General features: G+C 34.6%; 1 protein-coding gene across 1 annotated transcript in view; it reads left to right on the top strand.

Annotated features, from left to right (window-relative positions):
• The first annotated feature begins 274 nt into the window (after positions 1-274).
• Positions 275-15,861, top strand: part of LOC137647052 (nuclear hormone receptor FTZ-F1-like) — a 98,804-nt gene continuing 83,217 nt past the window's right edge. The window contains 1 exon segment of the mRNA XM_068380204.1: positions 275-726. Within this exon segment, the coding sequence (XP_068236305.1) occupies positions 444-726 (283 nt within the window). The 5' untranslated portion in view covers positions 275-443.

The raw sequence follows: 15,861 nt of genomic DNA on the forward strand, positions 1-15,861 counted from the left end.
TCTTAATAATGCATTGTATTTTAACCTATTAAGTCATTTGACAAGACAACAATTTTGTTTGAGGCATATCACCCTGACCTACTTTCGATGCTGTATGCATTTCTTCCAATGAGTAATACTATTATTTAATAAATAATATATGGATTATAAATTAAAGTTCTTAAATACCGTAAAGTTACGAAATAAGTAGTGCAAATAAATCACAATTTATAATATTAACGAGCAACTGAAAAGTGCTAAGATACGGGACGGGACGTCAGTATAGTCTCTCGCTTGACTAAGAAGTTGGGTGGTTGTATTTGTGTGAAAGTGAAGTGTGCACAGTGGCCCAGAGACCCAGTTTTTCCTTTCCTCTTGGCCAATAGCTAGACTGTCACAGACAAGAGTAGGGAGGGCCTCGGGAGGACCCTGGCACTCCATAGGAAAGACAATTAACGGGCGTCATGTCGGAACCTAAAAGAATATCGGCGGATTCCCGTCTGCCTTCCGATGTTGTAGCTAACTCCGTGGTGGACGCCGAGGTGGTAGAGTGTTCCTCCGATTCCTCACCCTTCGCCCTACAACCTGCGCCCATCCACGCCCACCCGCCTACCCAGCCCATACCCATAGATGGGGAAATAGTCATGGGCATGACGGGTAATGGGTGTAATGTCGAACGCATTTCTCCAAGCCAAGTTACTCCTGTATCCTCTGATACCTTGTCATCGTCCCCTGATACCCAGTCAGGTAAATCTTGAGGAATAAATTCATGAAATTGATGATTGATTGCAATGCACGTGACGCCCACGCTATTGCATCCCTTGACCCAGTGCCACCCGTGCTCTCTGACCTCCTCGCTGACACGATCTTTGATGTGAGGCCTATGTGGGTTGAAGAGATCATTTAATTTTGGGTTTAGTCGACGTAGGTTTTCCCGAGAGGGTTGAAACATAAACAAGCTTTGAAACTCATGAACATGAATGAGAAGTCACGTCAGGTAAGGTTTTGTAAACAATGGTGGGATTTAGAGAGGGTGGGGAGGTCAGAGAGGCACTGGACATGGGCAGGCGGCTGCATGTGTAGGCTACACGTCGTCATTGGTTGCAATTGCAGGACCAACAATGAGGCCCTGAATAACGAATTTTGGGTACATTTCATGTCTTGGCATAATTTATATATACATTAACTAATATAACTCTTTTAATCATTTTTGTGGTAACGTTACGGTGACAAAGATGTGGGCTGTGTAATAACCAAAAGAAAATCCCCAAAGTTTTAAGTATATATATATTTTTTGTTTAAAAATGGTAGCTACTGCAACGAAACTTTGTTTTCAGCGTATTTCTGCGTCTCAACTAATGCGATGCTCATAGTAATCCATAAGAATAAATTTATTTTAAGGTAACGCACACGGACAAATTCGTTCGATTGTAGAATGTTGGGAAGTATGTGCATGGCACCATCACCAACCAATCGCATGGTTGACGGGGTATGGGGGATGATGGTGTCTCTTCTTTCTCGTACAACATCGTCAACACAAACATTCCAAATATAGAATCAAGGACACATTACTATAAAGCTGCTCTAGTCTGTATGTATTGCAAAACTACTATACAAAAAGATACTTTATCTCATAGATCGTTTGGGAAAAAGGGTGGTAAAGAAAAAAAAACTTGGACCATGCATTTCTGCGCACATACAAAATACGCTCGACTGCACGCACATACTTACACACACGCACACAGCATCCTAACTCATGCAACTGGCACACTACCGAAGTCATCGGCGACGACTTCGTTTAGCCATCGAATTTGATAAACATTCTATGACATATCATAAATGGAGTTCTTTGGCATCCTCTGACCTTGCTCCTCCCGACCTAAGTAACTCCGTACATTACGTGAATGAATTGGTTTGCTTTGGTTGTTTGGGTCAGATTAAAGGAAGGCAAAGCCTGCTTGAATGGTTCGGGACGGATCCGTTGCACTACAACAGAGACCTGAGGGCAGCCAGCCAAACTCGCCACCGAACTAATAATCGTCTCTAAAGCTTTGAATTTATGTAATATACATTGGTAACAAAGAGAAATGCTTTCAAGAGATAATTAACATCCAATTCAAAGTCCATATCTATGGTTATTCCCAGTTTATAAGCCAAAACACGCATGTCGAAAACGTGACTAAGCCATCGACGGTGCAGAGGCAATGTTGCCACGTATTGCGACCCACTGACTCAGTACACTTGACCCACTTCCCGTGCACATCGGCAACAGCGCTCTCGGGGATGGCTGCCACACGTCGCCGGGAATGTCAATACTGTAAAACAGGAAACTTGGACTTATTTTCTCACGCTCTTAAACGTTGAATGCCCAAGATGGTATAAGTGACTTCAATGTAATCTTGCCTATTCTAACGAAGCTCCAGCATATTCGACGGCGATGTCATTAAGAATGCGTTCACGAATCCGTGTCATATGTTGGAGTTTAATAAGCTCCTTCGAGTTGGCAGTGTTTCAAATAGCCGCAGGCCACCCTATCGAGCCAGCTCCATTGCAATGGGTACTGGCGGTTCTGCAGTAAAGTATTGTGACGGGCCGATTGCGTAATGCTTGTCTGATTTTGGTATATACTCTCGATGGTCATCACCGGCTACTTTCTCTTTCATAACTTCTTACTTTCAATGTCGTCCAAGATAAGCAGGTCGCATCCGTTGAATACTTTCTGTTTTTTTGTTTTCGTTTGTTTTGAAGTTGGCATAAGTCACTCGCAACTCTCCTCTTCTGGTTATCAATTACAACGATGCTATATTATGAAAGTATGGTGCTTTCTTGAAGTATTGTTTAAAGTCATAGAGGAAATTAAGTCTTTTAAATCATGTTATGCTAATTAAAAAAAAAGACATTCGCTCTAGTCTAGCTATCATAACTGGAAGAAATAAAAGCATTATTGTTGCAGCTATTTTCGTGGCTTAGCCCCTTCCCAGTTTGGGCTATTAAGAGGGAGAATTGCATTAGCTGTCATGCATTGCAGAGCTGCCTGACTGTGTGAAGCGATGATCAGTCGGTACTAGAGTACAAACTCACTCTCTCTCTCTCTCTCTCTCTCTCTCTCTCTCTCTCTCTCTCTCTCTCTCTCTCTCTCTCTCTCTCTCATGATTTAGCTAAGGCTTATTACACGAATTGAATATCACACTATCTATTAATTTATTCTTTTTCTCAGAAAAGCATGTCAGTTATTAGATCTGAGTAATTCTAATTAAATGGAATAGTAACTAGTATTTTTTTTTCAAGAGAATTCATGTAGAAAATGGGAACTATTTGGTTCGAAGATTTATTATTTTGATTCTTATTAAGATTGGAACTTATTTCATTAATCTCTGCGCGCACACACACACACACTATATTTGAGATATATAACCGACCTGTTGTATATAACTGATCCTTCAGAGCATATTTTAGGGCGATTTGAGATATAATGTCCCCATGCCTAGTCATGACTGACCGTCTGTTCCAAGCACTTGTATCAATTGCATCTCAATTGTTCAGGCAGTGTTTGCGCTTGTTAAAATACCATCTTCTTGACTTGCACAATGATTGCTATGTTTAGCGTTTTCTCTCTTCGTTTTTACTACCCAAGGAATGTGATTTCGCTAGTGCCAGTTACAGACACCGCTCATTCTGAGGCCAGAGGAAGTAAAACTTAAATTTTACTTTCGTTTATTATCGTTTCTCAGAGCGTTGAGAACAAATTTATTCTAACGTTATTTTTAAGGAATTTATTTTTTTTCTTTTAATATTTTTCCCCATTCGCCATTAGAGATGTTTTAAATGTCACCTCTAAAGGTTTGTCAGGATTTTAAAGATCTTTACAGCTACTTCTTAGTTTGAGTTTATTTTATAGACCTTGGTGTGTGTGATGTAATTCTTAATATTTGCTTTCACTATCAGCTTTTATATCTTAATCAAGAGCATTCATTCAGAATTAAGTTGTACATTTTCCTTTTATTGCCTCATACTGAGGCCCTTTGTGTCAATAGGCGTAGGAGATGATGATTTTTATTATTATTATTATTATTGGAATCTTTAATTTACTTTATTTTCATTGATGTGCCTCTTTTTTTACTACTGCGTATTTTGAGTGTTCTATAATTGAAACATTTTTTTCTTAACTTTGATATCTTATTTCATATGTTAATTTGGGGCTTTATTTTTTTCTTAGTTAAATTTTTGTGATTGATCGATCATATAAATAGCATGATAGTTCTTCTAATTTTCGACTTTTTAATTGGTGTTTCACCTTTGCTTTATTACATGTTGAGGAAAATTTCTTATTTTATTTCTTAAGGAAAGATTTGATAAGAGTGAAAATGTTACCTGAATGTGTTGCAATATGTAACTTCCTTGGGTTTCTTAAAACAATTATTGGAACCTATTAGTGAAAATGATAAAAGAAAAAATCATATACTGAATTATATAACCTTCTCAATTGCCTATGAGAAGTCAACAAAACTTGCTAAGACATCATAACCTACTATAACTAATTCCCTTCTTCACTTCAGAGGTCAACTATAGCACTAATTGTGCAGTGGATATTTCCCTCTTGGTAAGGATAGAAGAGACTTTAGCTATGGTAAGCAGCTCTTCTAGGAGAAGGACACTCCAAAAACAAACTGTTGCTCTCTAGTCTTATCCTGAATTATATAACCTGCCATTTCTAGAGCTCAATTTGCAATTGCCTAAAACGAGAAGTCGTCAAATCTTTCTAAGACATCATAACCTACTATAACTAATTCCCTCCTTCACTTCAGAGGACGACTATTGCACTGTAATTGTTCAGTGGCTATTTCCCTCTTGGTAAGGATAAAAGAGACTTTTAGCTATGGTAAGCAGAACTTCTAGGAGACCAAAAACAAACCATTGTTCTCTAGTGTTATCCTGAATTATATAACCTGCCATTTCTAGAGCAGAATTTGCAATTGCCTAAAACGACAAGTCAACAAAACTTTCTGAGACATCATAACCTACTATAACTAATTCCCTTCTTCACTTCAGAGGTCAACTATTGCACTGTAATTGTTCAGTGGCTATTTCCCTCTTGGTAAGGATAAAAGAGAATCTTTAGCTATGGTAAGCAGCTCTTCTAGGAGACCAAAAACAAAACATTGTTCTCTAGTGTTCTCCTGAATTATATAACCTGCCATTTCTAGAGCAGAATTTGCAATTGCCTAAAACGACAAGTCAACAAAACTTTCTGAGACATCATAACCTTCTATAACTAATTCCCTTCTTCACTTCAGAGGTCAACTATTGCACTGCAATTGTTCAGTGGCTATTTTCCTCTTGGTAAGGGTAGAAGAAACTCTTTAGCTATGGTAAGCAGCTCTTCTAGGAGAAGGACACTCCAAAAACAGACCATTGTTCTCTAGTGTTATCCTGAATTATATAACCTGCCATTTCTAGAGCAGAATTTGCAATTGCCTAAAACGACAAGTCAACAAAACTTTCTGAGACATCATAACCTTCTATAACTAATTCCCTTCTTCACTTCAGAGGTGAACTATTGCACTGTAATTGTTCAGTGGCTATTTTCCTCTTGGTAAGGGTAGAAGAAACTCTTTAGCTATGGTAAGCAGCTCTTCTAGGAGAAGGACACTCCAAAACAAACCATTGTTCTCTAGTCTCATCCTGAATTATATAACCTGCCATTTCTAGAGCTGATTTTGCAATTGCCTAAAACGAGAAGTCAACAAAACTTTCTAAGACATCATAACCTTCTATAACTAATTCCCTTCACTTCAGAGGTCAACTATTGCACTGCAATTGTTCAGTGGCTATTTTCCTCTTGGTAAGGGTAGAAGAGAGACTTTAGCTATGGTAAGCAGCTCTTCTAGGAGACTAGAAACAAACCATTGTTCTCTAGTGTTATCCTGAATTATATAACCTGCCATTTCTAGAGCAGAATTTGCAATTGCCTAAAACGACAAGTCAACAAAACTTTCTGAGACATCATAACCTACTATAACTAATTCCCTTCTTCACTTCAGAGGTCAACTATTGCACTGTAATTGTTCAGTGGCTATTTTCCTCTTGGTAAGGGTAGAAGAAACTCTTTAGCTATGGTAAGCAGCTCTTCTAGGAGAAGGACAATCCAAAACAAACCATTGTTCTCTAGTCTCATCCTGAATTATATAACCTGCCATTTCTAGAGCTGATTTTGCAATTGCCTAAAACGAGAAGTCAACAAAACTTTCTAAGACATCATAACCTTCTATAACTAATTCCCTTCACTTCAGAGGTCAACTATTGCACTGCAATTGTTCAGTGGCTATTTTACTCTTGGTAAGGGTAGAAGAGACTCTTTAGCTATGGTAAGCAGCTCTTCTAGGAGACCAAAAACAAACCATTGTTCTCTAGTGTTATCCTGAATTATATAACCTGCCATTTCTAGAGCAGAATTTGCAATTGCCTAAAACGACAAGTCAACAAAACTTTCTAAGACATCATAACCTTCTATAACTAATTCCCTTCTTCACTTCAGAGGCCAACTATTGCACTGCAATTGTTCAGTGGCTATTTTCCTCTTGGTAAGGGTAGAAGAGAGACTTTAGCTATGGTAAGCAGCTCTTCTAGGAGAATGACACTCCAAAAACAAACCATTGTTCTCTAGTCATGGGTAGTGCCATAGCCTCTGTACCATGGCCCTCCACTGTCTTGGGTTAAAGTTCTCTTGCTTGAGGGTACATTCGATCACACTATTCTATTTGTTTTACTTTACTTTCCTCACTGGGCTATTTTTCCTAATGGAGCCCTTGGGCTTATAGCATCCTGCTTTTCCAACTAGGGTACTAGCTTAGCTTGTAATAATAATAATAATAATAATAATAATATAACGAGAGTAGCATCTTCAAGCGTTGGTTGCTTTTATGCAATAAGTGTGACAGTAAGATAGTGTTGATTTACTGTTAGGTTTTGAGAATAGGGGTCTCAGACCTCAAATTACAAATCTTCTTTTTATTATTACTATTATTATTTTTTTATTCAAAACTTTGCGTACCTTGTTAAGCTAAATTCTGAAATAACTTCAAACTGTAGTCGTGAATTCCCTACACAAAGTAATTCAGAAGTTAGTCTTTCAAAGGCCTCGAATATATGTACATTAAAGCCTTAGGGTATGAAACGATATTAACCCTTAGGCGTGTATTCCATATGAATTTTATTGGCTGGTGTAAATATCATATATGAGTTTAATTTATGCGAGGAGTTAAAATCTTTATTTGAGTTTTTGAAAAAGAAAATATATGTAGGTATATTCAACAATCATTTAGTCAAAATTACTAAAAGAGAAATTCAGGGTGTGATTAAAGGGTCCATTGATACCTAAATTATTCATTTACTCTGACTTGAATGAATGTGTATTAGGCTAAGTATTCGAGTTCGTAAATGAATAAGTATATAGCTATTAGAGCTGGTGAATGTACGCCATATTTGTATGTTTTGTGGGTGTTTGAAGGTCAGTTCAGGGAACCCGTTCATGTGTACATAATGATATTACCTGTACCTTATTTATACCTTTCCAAACTCCCTTCTCCTTCAAGGTGTAATTTCGTCGAGAAATATGTCACGGCGTATGGGAATTCATACACGTTATATATACTTACCATAGATACTTTTTTCATTGCAATGATATTAAGTATAAGTAAAAACCGATAATGTGAAATTTTGTTTAATCAGTAAGGTTTTTTTTTTTTTTTTTTCAAACATTGACTCACTTAAGTTTAATGACTTGTTTGAGCATAATACCACGGAATGTAAAGGTACACAATTTATGTATTAGCTCAGTTTAAGCGTTCAAACAATTATAATATACATAGAAACTTCATATTCTGGTGTGAGCAATGGTGTTTTTGTTTGTAAAAAAAAGTGGTAATAGGCGAAGCAGTTATGTTCATGCATTAAGTGAACCGGTATATTTTTTTTAACATAGTCAAACACAGAATATACAGTAGTTATTGAAACTACGAATGGTTGAACATTAAAATAGTGACAAACTATAGTAGATAATTACATAACTTTTATAATTATGAAACCTGGTAATCGTAAACGATATCAATATCATGTACCACCAATACTTCTGAAGGGTTACTTAAATGGCGTGCATGTTTTATAACATATTCGAAAGAGCCAATTGATTAGGACTGTTAGTGCAAGGAAGGCTTCGAAAAAAAAAAAAAAGCATTAAAACCCGAAGAGTATTATGAGAACAGGTTAATTCATCAGAGCGCCAAATGTTGCCGGACTCAGGTGGTGTGACGTAACAACTTGTTTTGATATAAATCAAGTAATTTAAATAAATTTCATTTAGATCAGAGTGAAAATTAATGATTTAAATAAAGTTATTTAAATAGATTTCATTTAAATCAGAAAATAGTTATTTGAATAGTGATTTATATGATTTAAATCTACTTACATCAGAGTAAAAATAATGATTTAAATAGATTTAAATCAGAGTAAAAATTATATTTTAAATAGATTTAAATCATAGTAAAAATAATGTTTTGAATAGATTTAAATCAGAGTAAAAATGATTATTTAAATAATTTTATTTGAATATTTAAATCAGTAAAAATTATTTAGATCAAAAGGAAGTATAGTGTCTTAAATTACCTTGGGAAAATAAAACTTCCAGAACTATTTGATATTTGTGAGTATTGCAACAAATGAACAAAATCCTAATTAATAAGTATAACATTTCGGGTAAACTTGGTGTTCCTAAGAATTGAAGTTATTGCAGTTATACAAATTATAAAGGTCTTGTTGTTTTAACACTGTTAATAAGATTTTTAAACTACAGTAAGCACATGGAGGAGTCCTAAATATGTTTTTAGTTTTATTTCTTACTGTGTACTTTATGTGAAAATAAAACCGCTATATATTCGTATTTTTGTTTGATTGCAGTTTCGCTTATTGTAGTGCATTTGTGTATTAGTTACTATAACTTGTCCGCTAATAATTGAATTATTAGTCTTAATTTTGGTTTTTAAGAGAAAAACTCATCTTTAGCAATATATATTAAACTATGGTTTCATTTAACATTGATCAAGTTCAATACCAGAAATTACCCTCATAAGACTGAAACAAATAATCAGCAGTAACAAATACGCTATTTGGAAAAGATATTTTAAATAGAAATATATATATATATATATATATATATATATATATATATATATATATATATATATATATATATATATATATATATATATAAATCTGATTTAAATTCTTTTTTATTTATTTTTTTTTTTAAATCATGATTTTCTTCAATCCTGCCACTAGCAGATATTTCATTAATTCTATACAACTTCAAAGTTTTAGGTGTGATTCTTTATTGCAAATATACTTTTGAGAAGTACATTCGTTTTGTTGCTTCTTCAGTTGCACAAAAAAGTTTTGGTCATTGAGAAAGTCTTTTAAGATTTTTCATCAGTCTATTCTGAAGAAGTTTTAAAATCTTTTGTTCTGCCTTTTTTCGAGTATTGTTCTTCTATCTGGGCTTCAGCTGCTGAATCTCATTTTAATTTTTGTGCAGGAATTTGCGGGCTATTAAATTTCTTATTCCTGATCTAGATATTAATCTCTGGCACCGTCGCTCAGTTAATTCTTCATGCATGTTGCATAAGATTTTTCATAATTCTTACCATCATTTGCATTCAGATCTTCCCAGACTGTACCATCCTAAACGTAGTACAGTACTAGTACGCACTTAATTCTAACAGAAGCCTTCTTCTTTATAAGGCTTAATACTACGCAGTATTATATTAGTTTTATTTCAGTGGTGACCAGCTTGTAGAATGATCTTCCTAATAGGGCGTTTGAATCGGTGGAGCTTCAGAAGTTCAAAGTTGTTGCTAATGTTTTTTTTTTTTTTTTTTTTTTTGGATAACATAGGTCTCTTTTCATAGTTGAAATATGATACATATTTAAAGGGCTTAAACGCTGTTTTAGGGTTGTTTATCCAAAACCCCTGCGCACCTGTGCCAGAAATGAGTGGTGGGTTCACCTGTAATATTATTTTGGCCTTATGCACGTGTTTGAATCTCGGACCGAAAGAGACGGAACAGCTGGTTATTCTCTTAAAATTTAAGATTGTTTTTGTTCACTTATGTAATACATTAAGTACCTATAGTCCATTTCTTTTAGCGAGGCAGAATTGCACCGACTCGCAGCGGTGTCCTTTTAGCTCGGAAAAGTTTCCTGATCGCTGATTGGTTAGAATTATCTTGTCCAACCAATCAGCGATCAGGAAACTTTTCCGATGTAAAAGGGCACCTCTGCGAGTCGGTGCAAATATGACTCGCTAAATGAAATGGACTATAGTTGTTAGCCAACCGTAGTTGGCCGCAGTTCGGTTGGAGAGATATAAAGAAAAACTGACGTGAATGTCTGTCTGTCACAATACTTTAATGCTATCAAAACGGTAGGACCTCGACGAGGTAGTCCTCATACTACAGGTGTGAATCCATTCAAAATATATCCTATAAATTATTTACATGTCAGCTGTAACACTTTGTTTTGTTGCTGTACGTCAAGTTCATTCCTTTGCTTGATATACGTAAGAACAAGGTTACTACCATGATTATTCGAACACCTGTGAACTGATGTGAATAACATTTGTGGTAATGCTAGTACCAGGAAATATCATTTGTATATGCATTTGTTGATTTCATTTTCAAGTTGAAACATTTATTTCTCGCCTTTGCTAAAACTCGATTATATATGTGTTTGTCTGTCTGCCTGCTTATAGACATTTACAGTATATACTGATAATACACGCGCATACACACACACACACACACACACATATATATATATATATATATATATATATATATATATATATATATATATATATATATATTGTGTATGTATGTAGAGGTTAACCATGTTTCATTCCCTCAAACCAGACATTTTTTTGGAAATGCGTTGCCACTAGATAGCATTCTTTGCTGTATTACCTGTTTTACTATACCATCTGCATGAAATAAGCATAAAGTAAGTTGTCGCCTGAATTCCAAATGAAAGAGCTTTTCTGTTTAACAACGCAATGTACTTGCCGTGTGCCAATGGTAGCTACATGATGTATGTAAGGATTGGATCAGCTATGTTATAGGATGTCCTTTGCGTCACCTTTCACATTCATTTTTTTTTTTTTTTTTTTTTTTTTTTTTACATTATGGACTGGAGTGCAATAGCAAATACTGAATTATCATGCCACCTGGCAATGTATATACTTTGCCATCACTGCAATAAACAAATAAGCTCCTTTTCATCTTGTTATTGGAGTTTTTGATGGAGTACTAGAGTTTACAGCACAGCAGTGCAGCTCTCTACTATAGTCCATTTCTTTTAGCGAGGCATATTTGCACCGACTCGCAACGGTGCCCTTTTAGCTCGGAAAAGTTTCCCGGTCGCTGATTGGTTAGAAATATCTTGTCCAACCAATCAGCGATCAGGAAACTTTTCTGAGCTAAAAGTCGGTGCAAATATGACTCGCTAAAAGAAATGGACTATAGTACTTAATGCCTTAGCATCGTGTTCAGATAGCTGAAAGAGTAGATCATACCTGGTAAAAGACTTAACAAATTAGAGCTAATGTTTCTCAACATCGGAATTGACAGTAATTACATCTACCATTCTGGGTTTCTTCCCAGCATAGCGTAATGTTCAACCGAAATATTCAAGGTTATGGAACGCGATTAAGGCGAACGCTGAAAGTAGCAGTTTTATCGATGTTATCTACTGTATGTATACATTCCCAGATGAATCACGGTCATTGATGAAAATTGTATGACAGAATTATAACTTTATTTTAAATGTGAAACTACGGGTTACCCTCCAATTGCACCTGGGACCTGAATGGCCTCCCAAGCCCAAGTTCCGGGTCTTATGGCCAAAATTCATAAATTCAATCCATTTAAAGTGATCACAAACCCGTTTAATAAAAGATAAAGGTAAGATTGTTCGGGAAACATTGAGGGTTACTTAATCTATTCAACAAGTATTTATCTCGAAATGGTTGAAAATAAATGTCTTACAACAACGAAAATAACAACAAATACTGCAGATTGTAATCCAATGCAGGACAAAGGCCTCAGTCATGTCTTTATTCATGTCTGTGGCCAGGCCAGTTTTCATCACCACGGATTGGACATGGTGAAACACTTTTTTTTTCTGATCGCTTATAGCAAAGAAGCTTGATGGGTGACCCTAACTATAGTCCATTTCTTTTATCGAGGCAGATTTGCACCGACTCGCAGCGGTGCCCTTTTAGCTCGGAAAAGTTTCCTGATCGCTGATTGGTTAGAATTATCTTGTCTAACCAATCAGCGATCAAGAAACATTTCCGAGCTAAAAGGGCACCGCTGCGAGTCGGTGCAAATCTGCATCGCTAAAAGAAATTGACTATAGTACTGCTTAGCTTATCATAACGATACACAAAATGCTGTCACATTAACAAATAAGTTTAAACTGAAATAGAAGGGGAAAGAGATATGAAATGGGACAAATAGTCGTAAAATATCAATTGATTCTCTATTTAGTTCAGCCCGGACAAAGGAAACCGACAGATCAAAGGAGCCGCATTTGTGAAATAAGGACGCATTGGTTATAAACATTCATCGAACGGAAGGAGCGTACATCACCTGCTTTTGAACGTTGACGTGATTATCGAAGCTCCTGTACGCTTACAATCGAATCATATTTGAGGAGTAATTCATTTGTTCTTTTTTTATGTCTTGGTTTCTTTTTTCTCTCAATTGAGTGTCAAGTGGGTCGTTTCAGAAGTGGGGAATGGGGTCAGTGTGCAAAAGAGACGGGAGAAGTATGTTTATGTATATATATATAATATATATATATATATATATATATATATGTGTATATATATATATATATATATATATATTTATATATATATATATATATATACAGAGAGATATATATATGTATACAGAGAGAGAGAGAGAGAGAGAGAGAGAGAGAGAGATTAATCCAAATAAATAAATGTATTCTTAATATTTAGACTTAAGGTACGTAAAATGTGTTATATATATATATATATATATATATATATATATATATATATATATATATATATATATATATATTATATATATATATATATTATATATATATATGTATATATATATATATATATATATATATATATATATATATATATATATATATATATATGTATGTGTGTGTGTGTATATACACTGTACCTATATTAAACCTTAGCAAAACTCAAGCATTGATCGTAAGTAGGTTAAAGTCAGTGGCTCAACATTCAGGTTTTTTGATTGACAATGTTTCTCTGATTATATATAACTTTTAGAATTCTGGGTGTGACTATTTTATTGCAAATTTACTATTGCGAAATATGTCCGGTCTGTTGCCTAAAAAAATTGCATATTGAGAAAGTCTTTTAAGATTTCGGTAATCACTTATCTTGGGGAAATTTTTAAATTCTTTCATTGTGCCTTGTTTTGAGTATTGTTTTACTGTCTTTCAGCTACTTACTCTCAGTTTAATTACGTGGGCAAAAACTTGCTGTCTGTTAAATTCCTTATTCCTGATCTGGATGTTAAACTCTGGTACCGTCGTTTTGTTAGTTCTTTGTGCATGTTGCTTAAGATTTTTCATAACTCTGACCATCCTTTGACTTCAGATCTTCCCACACTATACGTAGTACTCGGTATGCAATTATTTCTTACAGCCTTGCCCTTTAATTCATAAGATTCGTTACTCGTTACTGTGACTAGATTGATAAATGATCTTCCTGATCAGGCAGTTGAATCGGTGGAACTTCAAAAGTTCAAAATTAATGATCTATTTTGATATTACTGATTTAAAATATATTTTTTGTTTTCCAATATAGTTTATTAGATTTTTTTTAGAATTTTTTTTTTTTCACACTGGCTACTTTTCCAAGTTTAGGTGTAGGTTGACTAGTAATGATATATAGATTGTGTGTGTAAATGATACATCCATATCTTTTTCAAGGTTCACCTTTTAGTAAACATGCGTATATGCATCTTATCTATTTGGTTTTACAAATTTTGCATTTTATCCTATTTAATTTTTTTTTTTGGGGGGGGTTTCCAAAAAGTGTAGAGTTTGAAGGTTAATTAACTGCGTAACCTGTTTAAAAAAAAATGAGTGGCAAATGTAATCCCATTTGCTATTGCCAAATGATATTAGGTCAGATAAAATATTGATATAGAATTTACTATGTAATGGAAGTGAATTGCACCTAAATTGGATTATGTATGAAAAGTGCGCATATGCTTGCCTGGATTCGAATGTATGACATTGTGAAATGATGCACGAGTATTATTGACGTAAGCAATAATTCTATATTGTTATTTGTGCCTTCGTATTTGAAAAATGTGAAAATGTCAAGTGAAAAATGTTTAAAAGTGACAGTAGCATAATTCAATATATATATATATATATATATATATATATATATATATATATATATATATATATATATATATATATATCCCTAGAGATTTTAAAAGAAGCAGGGGAAGGATGAGAAAACGATGGATTGACGAACTAAGAAAATTTACGGGCATAAACTGGCATAGAAGACCAATAACAGACGACGCGAGTGGAGGGACATATCTGAGGTCTTTGTATTCCAGTGGACTAGTTACGGCTGTTTTATGTGTGTGTTTGTATATATATATATATATATATATATATATATATATATATATATTATATATATATATATAACGAAATAAAGAAGCTGTGTAGATAGTTACAGCTAATTTTTTTTTTCCACTGGAAAAAGGTGTCGTCAGTGCACCTCTTGCTGTACATTGTAGGCATTACTGTACTTCAAGGTCTTTGCAGCATTGTTTCATATCCTGTCACCTTTCCTCCCTTCGCGCTTCCCTTCTTCCATCTTGCTGTACAAAGTCTTTTACCTACCTTTTTTTTTTTTCTTACCTCAACGTAACTAGAGTTTTACCTTAAGAGGCCTTGACCCACTTTGGCGTTGAATGGTCTCACAGGCCCCAATGTAGGACTGAATATCCCAAATCCTAAAATACATCCATCGCCAGAAAGGTTTATTTAATTATCAATGTTATTATTCATGCTTTTGCTCCCTCTGCATAATTTATAACACTACAATTAAAATTTAGATACTTATGACCTTACTTTTTCTGACGCTAGGATTTTACTTTTATTAATCCAACAAAATTTTTTCTTATGTGTCGTTAATAAGCAAATATGACCTTGAATGTTTAGTTCATCCCAAGTATAACATAATTACACAACAAAAACTCAGGGTACTTTTTGACCACGATGAACGCCAGACGCTTTATTCTTTATAGGGCCTTACGTCAGAAGAAATTCATAAAGCTATATTTAATGTGGTCGTTAAAGAAGGGTCAATAAAAGCATATGAATTATTTTGTAATTTAAGAAAAGTATGCCATCTAACTTGGCAAACAAAAACTATATCGACAATAACATTCCAAGATTTTTAGATAAACTTGTGTTTCCGTTTCCTCTTTTATGACCTTTAATGCTGTGACTCCAGTGCATGGAAAAAGGTGGATCCTAGATTGAGAATCTCCGATTCAATAACCTTTACTCTTTGACGTCGGTAAATTGCTAAAATCAAATTTTTATTAAAGAATTTTTTTTTTTTTTTTTTTTTTGCGAGTCTTCGTTGTTTTAACCTCCATTATGTTGCTGAAATAGGAATTCGTGCTTTACTGGCCTTTGCTATTGTAATAGCAGTTTATGATTAAAATTGTCTATCCTTAATGCAATTATGTTTTGAAACATCTTTTTGGTAAACCTTCC

Source organism: Palaemon carinicauda, chromosome 9, assembly GCF_036898095.1.
Source record: "Palaemon carinicauda isolate YSFRI2023 chromosome 9, ASM3689809v2, whole genome shotgun sequence".
Lineage (NCBI taxonomy): Eukaryota > Metazoa > Arthropoda > Malacostraca > Decapoda > Palaemonidae > Palaemon > Palaemon carinicauda.